The sequence below is a fragment of the Papaver somniferum genome, chromosome 8 (assembly GCF_003573695.1).
Source record: "Papaver somniferum cultivar HN1 chromosome 8, ASM357369v1, whole genome shotgun sequence".
In the NCBI taxonomy this organism is placed as follows: Eukaryota; Viridiplantae; Streptophyta; class Magnoliopsida; order Ranunculales; family Papaveraceae; genus Papaver; species Papaver somniferum.
The window spans coordinates 123,502,533-123,512,754 of NC_039365.1; the positions used below are offsets into that span (position 1 = coordinate 123,502,533).

At 35.3% G+C, this 10,222-nt stretch overlaps 1 protein-coding gene across 1 annotated transcript; it reads left to right on the forward strand.

Moving 5' to 3' along the window:
- The first annotated feature begins 3,900 nt into the window (after positions 1–3,900).
- LOC113305990 (IST1 homolog) lies at positions 3,901–4,467 on the forward strand. Its single transcript, XM_026554981.1, has one exon. It carries the CDS (start codon positions 3,901–3,903, stop codon positions 4,465–4,467), a length of 567 nt encoding a protein of 188 aa, XP_026410766.1.
- The last annotated feature ends 5,755 nt before the right edge of the window (positions 4,468–10,222 follow it).

The window sequence follows — 10,222 nt, forward strand, 5'->3', positions numbered from 1 at the left end:
GTAGAGAAGAAATATCCACACGAGATTTCAAAACCATTTGAAACTGATTCTTTTTAAAAAAAATTAAAAAAAATCGGGTTCACCAAACAGATTGTAGGCCACGTGACGACTATCTATGTTTTGTAATTAGAATTAGTTGCCTTGTTCACATTTATGTTTGTAATTAGAAGTTGTTGCCCTATTCAGAAATAGTTAAAGCTATATATATACTTGATTGGTCTCCTAGTAAAAATAGGAAAATGTACAAAACAGTCCTAGTATTATGATCCGATTCACAAAAGCATCCTACTGTTACAAACTATTAACAAAATAATCATACTTCCGTTAAAAAGAGAGTTAAGTGGTGACTCACAATTAAATATGTTAATGAAATTATCTATGTGTCCTTCATATTTATCCCTCCATACATAATTTTAATTTTTGCTTTCATTATAATTTTTTGACGGCGGTGCTATTTGTAGATGGTGATGGTGCCGCTTACATATCGTTACACCGCAATCAGGATCGTAAAACCGCATTCAGGTTCGTTACACCGCATTCAGTATCGTTACACCGCATCACCCAAAGGGTTCACCGCTTCCCCTGCGGGGTTTAGCAGATTCTTAAGCTCCACCACCGCCATTGTCGCTTCATTACCACCACTTCAACCAATTAGTTAACTAGGAAGGGTATTTTAAAGGAGGGTATTTTCGGAAAAGATAACACCGTTTTAATTCAAAAGTGTTAAATCGGATGGAAAAAGACCATTTTGTAAATGAATTACAAAAGTATGATCATTTTGTGACTGAATTACAAAAAGTATGACCATTCTGTAATTGACCCCAAAAAATAAATAAAAACAATTTGTAGTATATCTTATACTGATACAGAGAAAAGACCCCTTTGTTTGGTGAAGCCTTATATTTCCTGACTAAATTGGGGCCTAGACCACTTAATTGGGACCTATAGCTAGACGACAAAAAGGTCACTAGAAATCACTTCACACCACCCCTTATCAAAATAATTACCAAACTACCTATTTTACCCATGATTAATTAGCACTAATTAATCATATTAGGGGTTAATTTTATTTTGGACGTGAGATTAACTAATATTAGAGAGTTCATCAAAACATCAACATTTTGATTTTTTTTCGTAAAAGTTACAAAGAATCGGTTTATGTTCGAACACTTGTAAACCGATTCTGGATTGGTGTTTAGAATTACCAGAGGACATCCATAATCGGTTTACTTTGACATGTATTATAATCCGATTATGAAAATCGTATTTTTCTTATGACATATATAAACTGATTGTTTCCTTTCATTACCAATTTTCATTCATCGCATTATTATTGTAGGATGCATTTAGCACATGCATCAAGCCTTTAAACCTGTAGGTGACCCTAGTGGACGAGTTATAGTCTCGTGAGGATTTACATAGAGGTCTACCCACAAAACCTTTACAAAAACTTCTAAAGCCATCAATCTTCCTCCGACAAAGACGATACCACATCCAAGTAGTCCGGGTTATCCTCCGGGATTCTATCTGCCAAGAAGTGGTAGCTTGCATCGAATGCGAATGCTTCCCCATTTACTTCCAAGTAGCGCGCTTTCACGACTTCGTGCTACAAAAATACAAAAACAAGATTACATTTGTTAGTGGTGTTTCGTTGGAAGATAACACAACATAGGGTACGTAAAAAAACCCACAAAATTACTTAAAAGTTGTGCAACGGACAAGGTGAAGGGGCGAGCGTTAAAAATCGGATGTTGGAGAGATAAAAAAGCAAGTATCGCATTTTCGATGACTAGGTGTCTTTCATGGATGGCTTGAACACTGCGTTAGGATTTACAAATTCTTGGATAAATTTGTTGTGTACTTTAACCTAAAAGGTTGTTGAATCCTCTCTTTCGGAGGATTGACGTCTAAGCCGATTTTCCGCATACCATGCTTTCGTGATTGTCAAATTTTCCGCGGAGTCGAATGATGCCATTTCTTGTATGTATATGTATGAAATGAGTAGTTGTGGAGTATATGGAGTGAGGAGGAATAAAATGATCAATTTTGGAGCAAATAGGGTCCAAGGGTGAGGTCTCTATTTATAGAGAAAGTCCAAAACGACTATTTTTTTTTGAAAAACGTGTAATAATTTGAAATAATCGGTCTTTTAGAAGGACTATAAAATCCGATTGTGTTTATATGCCACAAGGAATCGGTCTTTCTTGCGACCAAAGTAAACCGATTAGAGTCATTTTAAATTTTGAATTTCATCGACACTAATCGGTTTATATATTTCCACATGTGATCCGATTCTATAACATCCAGAAAGATTGTCTTGCATAATCGGTTTATAATGACATATCGAGTAAACCGATTCTTGACATGTCAAGCTAGAATTATAGAGCAACACATAATTATAATTAAAGCTTCAAGTTCATCAAGTTCAACACAGATATCATCCAAAATAAAAACCTTAAAAGAGTGTTAAGAACTTAAAATAACCACAATTCTTGTAAACTTAAACTTTTAATATCTAAAACTTAAACAGCAGGAGCACCGGCCCAGCATCACCACCATCAGCAGGAGCACCATCATCACCAGCAGCACCACCATCAGGAGAAGCAACTTGTGCTTCAGCCATTAGTTCCCACATATCTTGCATTTCTGCATGGACCTCCCTCCCAGATGAAATCATGTTTCTCCTCATCCTGGCGAAGGTGATGACCTCAATAAGCTCTTCAAGCGAAAGCTTATCAATCAATGCCAGGGCTTGTTCAAGCCGGGTTTCAGCTCCGAATGCAAACTTGTATAGGTTCCTCACCGACACTGTTGCCTCAAGATATCCTCCAGGGTTAAATCGCGATTGTAGAATGGTAGGTGTCCGAAGTCCATTCTACACAAAAAATAAACAAAAATCAAGTTAAAAATCAGTACATAAAGAAATATATGTAACCCGATTCTGAAGAGACCACTAAAATCGGTTTATGAGGTACATGTATAAAATCCGATTATAAAAGAAAGATGAAAATACCATATTAATCGGATTATACATATTACATATATAAACCGATTCTGGAGATGTATTTTTATATTTCATTTCTAAGCCAGAATCGGATAATGTTAATCCTAATGTAAACCAATTACTATGCATGCTCTTCATGGTCGAAAAAAATCAAGAATCGGTTTATTCGATAGGTCAATAAAAACCGATTCTGGGTGTAATTAGAATTTTGATTTGTCAAAAACGATGATTTAAAGATGTAAATCAATAAGATAAGAAGATGGGTTGATGGAGATTTACCTTCTTCTTGGTTGGATCGAAGATCGTCGGAGTAGAGGATGAAAAAAAAAAATGATTAGGGTTTTGAGAATTTGGAAAGTTAATGATAGAAATGGAAAGATTTTTTAGGTTTAGGTTTTTTTGATTTTGGATTTACTGAAAATAGAAAGATTAAAATTTATATGAGTGAGTTTTAGAAATTAATGTGGAGGTAAATTAGTATTTTTTATAAGGTTTGGGTGCCTAGAGTAATTTGGGGTGGGAGAAGGAAAAACCTATAGGCCCCAATTAAGTGGTATAGACCCTAATTTAGCCAGGTTATTTTGGTGAAGCCTTTTCACATGACAATAATACTCCCATTAACTAAGCCTTTAATCAATATTTGTATATTCACAGCCATTGTTTAAAAATAGATCAAAAAGAATTAAACTTAGTTATCTTTAAAAATACACATCAGATTTTTGTAAATTAATATATTTGGAAAGCTCTTTAAATTATCTACGTAATGAGTATAAACAAGAATATTAAATTTTTATTTTAAGAATTTTTTTTCTTCATTATTATCAAATTTGATGTTGTTAAAAGAATCCAATTCAAGTATGTGCATAGCACATGTGGTTTTACTAGTGTTTAAGAACATGAACAACTTATTTTCAGTTTTCTCTAGATGGAGCAAAGCGTCTAAATGCAAGACAGTGATAAAACGACTTCAATGCCGATTAAAGTTATTGAAGGACAAGCGCGATTTAATTATAAGACAGTCGCGTGAAGACATTCTTCGACTTCTAGAAAATGGTCAAAACCAAAGAGCCTTCGACCGAGCTGAGAAGCTTTACGAGGACCAGGGTACAGTGGATGTTTATGAACTACTTGAAAATTTCTGTGAATTCATTATGATCAACTTACCGTATATTTGGAAAAGCAGGGACTTCCGGAATGACATTAATGGAGCAGCATCAAGTTTAATATATGCTTCTGCAAGATGTGGCGGTGATTTGCCTGAGCTGCTTAAGCTACGTAGGCTGTTTGGTGACCGGTATGGGAATAAGTTTGAACTTGCTGCAGTGGAATTGCTTCCAGGAAATCTCGTGATCCCTCCGTTAATCAAAAAGCTCTCGGCCAAGTCGGTATCTGACGATGCCAAATTCAGGTTGATGAAAGAAATATTTAAAGAAAATGGATATGCCTTCTACTATGATGATTGACGGCACGGTGGAAAAAGTTTTTTATTTAACAATGATCTAGAGATATCTCCAGAGGAACTTCGCTTTTTGGAAATGGAAGACGACTTTCAACAAAACTACGCTTCATCTGGAGAATCATGCACCTGGGAAACAAATCCATCGAAGAACAAAAATTTGCAGAGGTCCATGACACTGCCACCACCTCAGAAGCAGAAAGAAACACCAATGGATCAGTTTATAAGGTCAGTCTCACTTCAGTCTCATCAGCGTCATAGCACTTCAAACACCAGTGATTCCTCTTCTTGCAACCATGTCCATCCAAATCTACCAGAGTACGATGATTTAGAGGCCAGATTCGCTGCTATTAAGAGAGAACATTCAAGAAGTAGTACTAGTTCTTCCTCTCCTTGCAATCATATCCATCCAAAGCTATCGGAGTACTATGTTTTAGAATCCAAATTTGTAGCTATCAAGAGAGAACATTCAAGAAGTGGTACTGGTCATTTATGAAGTGGTACTAGTTCTTCCTCTTAATTTTTTGGAAATCCGAGGCTTTCCTCAAGTTTGTTGTGTTGTAAGCTGTATCTTTTGTTTTCTTATATTTTTTTCCTGGGTGTTGCATCCTTTTGGATCCCCCTAAATCCTATGTACTCTCTTAAATCAATCTCTATATAAAAAGAACTTGTTGTATGGATCAAAAAAAAAGATGGACTCACCTTGTATATTCCAATGATTCAATTTAGGTATGTTACGAGTAGGCCATGGTTTACCAGTAACCAGGAAGATTTTTGTCCAAAGCAAATTTCTGAGTGAATGCAGGAGAAAATTCCAGGCCGCCTGCTGGCATATTTTTGGATTTTTTTTTTGTGAATAAGACATTTCATTAAAAGGAATAAAGATCCTCCGAGAAAAAGGTTACAAAAGGAGTAGAGCCATCTAATATCGATCCGCTAGAGGATATGCTGATATTAGATTTATCTACTAATAGTTGGTTTTCAATACAAATTGGAGGAGTGTTTCCCCACAAAATAGGATAGTTTAGTGGTCTAACATGTTTTGCTAGTATGTCTGCTACCTTGTTTCCTTGTCTAGGGACATAATAAAATCCTTGAAAGTTATTATATGATTGAGCTAGTCTTTTTGCTTCATCTAGATAAGCTTTTGAACTCCAAGAGATATCAAAGTTTTTTCCATGCATGTAGTTGAAGAGGCTTTGAAAATCTCCCTCAATACTGAAGTTTTCCAATCCATTCTCCTGAGCCCAAGCTGCTGCCTGATGCACTCCTATAGCTTCCGCTTCTTGTGGGTCTTGAGATATGGATTGACTAGCTTTTCCTTCTCCTGAGTTACCTGCATTGTCTCTCAAAATTATAGCATAACTTCAAGGTAAGATGTTAGAAATCCAAGCAGCATCTACATTGATTTTAAGCTTATTTCCTAGTAGCGCCTTCCATACAGCTGCATTAGTATTCTTGCGATGATTGGTTTTTGTACTATGTCAACTTTTTCTGTTTGACCAGAAGGCAATGTGTGCTTGTATTTCCTGAGCTAGAGATCTAGCTGAAACTGATTTATTTTCAAAAACTCTGTTGCATCTCTCCTTCTAGATGAACCACATCTTAGTTAGCATAAGTTCTAAAGAGATTTCACATATAGGGTTATTGATCCAGCCTTTGTACAGAGATAAGAAGGTACTTAAATTATCTATGTTAATAGAAATTGGGTTTGGAGCTAGGTTCCATACTTCTGTGGCATAGGGGCAGTGGAGTAGAAGATGTTCAGTAGTTTCAGTTGCAGTTCCACACATAGTACATTGTATCTCTACCTCTCTTACCTTCCCATACAGCTTAGAGTTAGTAGATAAGGCATTTTGTAAACACTTCCATAAAAACAGTTTAATTCTTTGTGGAATATCTAAGTTCCATATGGATTTCCAAAAGGATTCAGGTAGGTCAAGACTAACTATTTCAGTATTTGTTTCATTCAATTTATCATACAGGGATTTACTGTGTAGTCTCCTGACTTTCTAAAGTCCATCTTATTTGGTCTTTTCTAGGGTTGGGACTTGGGTTGGTTGGTCAGGTTAGAAGTCTTAGCCGAGGCAGACCCAAGCTAGAAATCCTTTGCCCAGGTTGCCCATCGAACCCGTGGAACCCATGGGGGCAATGCCCAAGTCCGCCCAAGTTATGTTCATCGGGTTCCTCGGGTTGGCCCAAGTTTCGCTAGACATACGAGTTTATTTGTACGATAATAACAAATTTTAGTAATAATAAGATTTAATTGCTTCATTTATCTTAAATTTCCAAATAACTGAAGATTATTTACAATGATAAATTTTTTCACATTGAATGATTAATGGGATAGATATAATTTATATTTTCATTATTAGATTTGAAGATAATACCTAGAATTACTCACAATAGATAGTAATACCAATTATAAAAATAGTTTTATATAACTATATCATAGTTCTTCGGGTTGAGCGGGTTTTTTGGGTTAAAAATATTTGTGCCTATGCTTGCCCAAATTTAACTCGGATTTATAAAATTTATGCCCAAGCTTTCCCAAAGTTTTGATATATGTTGCCCATGTCCGCCCAACGTTTGGATTGGGCATGGGTAGGGTGGGTTAACCCAACCCAAGTCCCACTCCTAGTCTTTTCTAAGAATATGATGATTGTCCTTAAATAGGGGAATGTTCTTAATTTTGTTGGCTATTTCTGCAGGTAAGATAGAGTTAATGATATCCATATCCCAAGGGCTAAACATTGGGTCAATCAGTTCTGATACTAAATTTAAATGAGTGTATTGTACTGGGCTTATGTTCTCTAATGTGTCTGTTAATCCTGGGATCCATTTGTCCTTCCAAATATTGATATTTTGTCCACTACCCACTTCCCAGAAGCTATACTTATATATGAGCTCTAGACCTTTACTTATACAGTTCCAAGTCCAAGAACCATTGGTTTTAGCTTTGGCTCTAAGTGCAGAGGATTTTCTAAAATATCTAGAACCCATTGTTTTGACCCAAAGGGAATCTGGTTCCTTGACTAGTCTCCAAACCAACTTAGCATGCATATCAAGGTTAAATTTCCTAACATCCTTGAATCCTAAACCTCCCTTACGAATTGGTTTGCAGAGGCTTGGCCAAGTTTTGGGATAAAAGCCTTTTTCCCCTACTTCTTTGCCCCATCAGAAGTCTCTCTGAATGGCATTAATTTTATTTGTTATTCTTTTTGGAAGGATAAAACAACCCATCTGGTAAATGGGTATACTGGCTAAGACTGCTATGTTTAGGACAGACCTACTAGGTTGGGAGATAATTAGGCCTTTCCAGCCTTTTGCCTTAGATTCCACTCTCAAGTATGGGTGCAAATGTTTTTATTTTAGACATGTCCATAAATAAAGGAACTCCTAAATAGGGATCCTTAAGACTTATATGTTTTATCTTTAGTAACTTAGACATCATTCTTTGGTGCTTTGGGGGTACTTTCCTTCCAAAGAAAACTCCAGACTTTTCAAATTTATTTAGCTGGCCAGAAGCTTTACTAAATATTGCTATAGTGTCTAATAGGTTCCTATATTCTACCAGTTCAGCTTTGACAAAAAGAAGACAGTCATCTGCAAAGAAAAGATGTGATATTGGTTCACTTTTTGGGGTTGTCTTGACTCCATGAAGAATTTTCTTATTCTCTTGTTGAAGGAGAAGCCTTGAGAAAATTTCCATACAAATAATGAAAAGATATGGAGAGATTGGATCACCTTCTTTTAAACCTCTTGAGGGTTTAAAAGCTTCACCAGGTGATCCATTTAAAAGGACATAAATAATAGTAGTTGAGATGCATTGCTCTATGAGCAAGCAAATATCACTACTGAAGCCAAAGGATGATAAAGTAGCCAAAAGAAATTTCCAATTAACCCTGTCAAAGGCTTTGGACATGTCTATTTTTATATCTAGACCTACTGTTCTAGCTTTCTTATTTTTGAAGGAATGTATAATCTCGAGTGCCACAATAATGTTATCAGAAATTTGTCTAGAGGATAGAAAGGCTGATTGGAAAGGTGAGATTATTTTGTCTAAGAAAGGTTTAATTCTGTTGGCTATTATCTTTGCTATTACTTTATAAACAGTGTTACAAAGCCCTATTGGTCTAAATTGGCTAGGGTTTTTGGGTTGTTTCACCTTGGGTATAAGAAACATATGTATTTTGTTTAATTCAGGGTTTAATTTCTTATGTATAAAGAAATTCTGGATAGTTGAAGTATAAATAGTAGGCACTTTTGAGCCACATGACTATAAAAAATATAAATAGTAGATCACAGTGAAGACTTTAGAAGTTTGGATCATAAAATTCTCGCATTGAGATAGATAATGTATTTCAAAAAAATTCAGCCCATTTTGAAAAATACTAATTTTACGATTAGTTGTATATACTATTATTGACTAATATTATTATTAGCTCTAACAGAATTATACATCATTGTATTAGTTCTTAACTTTTTCTTATGAATAATGAGAGTTAGCAAGAACCAAGTCACAACCTCCTCTACTCCTATACACCACTTTAAAGAATACATACTTTCTCCCGACTGATCAGTGTTGATTTCATTATGTCAAAAGAATGTGAGGATTCTCATCAGCTCATCTGACAGAGTGAACTGACTGAAAAAGGGATGTCAAGAGATTAAAAAGTTAAAACCATAGAATAACTGTACTTGATAAAGTTAAGAGTTTGATTTGTAAATTACAGAAAATTGTAGAATTGCGCAATCTTATGAAGTCTAGATTCTGATATCATGATCTCAGCTTGGAATTTTCCTAATGAAGCTGGAGTTTAAAAACCAAAAAAATAAATAAAGTAAAACATCACTAATTTCTTGGATAAGAAAAGTAAACATGAGAGGTAAAAGAACAGGTATTCAAACAAAAACAAAAGAATTACAAATTCGAGAAACATTAATCCTATATTGTAGAACTCTGATTCATCCATGCGAAACTAAAAATTAGCTACCTTTTGATAGCCATCGAGTCTCAAACTATGGAGTCTAAAATCACGTTACTTAGTTTTTTTTGGTTTCTTAAATCATAAACACTAGTCGTACTAAGGTTTAATTTTAGTTTCTTAAATCATAGTCAGACACAAGTAGCCATACTAAGGTCAGGCACACTTTAGATTATATACCCTTTTCACATTAGAGATCTCAAAACAAAAAAATAACATCCGAGCTACTAAGGGTGTAAATTCAGAGCAATATACCTTCAATTCGTTAACCTAGAATACAATCTTGCTTCACCAATTTACCACTAATTCCAAACACCATTGAACTTGTCAAAAAATTTACCTTCACATGATATGGCATGATCTTCACATCGAAAGAAACATGAAGCCATGCTTCTGGCGGATATAACATAAAGTTCTCTAGTTTACTGGTATAGACGTCAGCATATTGATGAAAGTTGTAGGAAAAAGCAGATTCCTGACCAGTATCAGTGAGGAAGGTAGCACCAAAAGAGCTATTGAACATTCTCTTCATCTTAAGACCATGCCAACTGCCTCTCCTCATTTAGTTCCTTCAAAAGCAAGTCATGCATTTCTAGGGTAAGAAGTATAAGGTGACATTGGGTTTTCATTTTAGCTTCAAGTCTGCATTCTGAAATTTTGTTTTAAGAGTTGAGCTAAGAAAAACTCAAATTATGAAAATCATGATCGGATCTATAGGGGAAACATGTTACAAAAATGCAAGGTACATTTGTAATGGTGATAGCAGTGGAACCG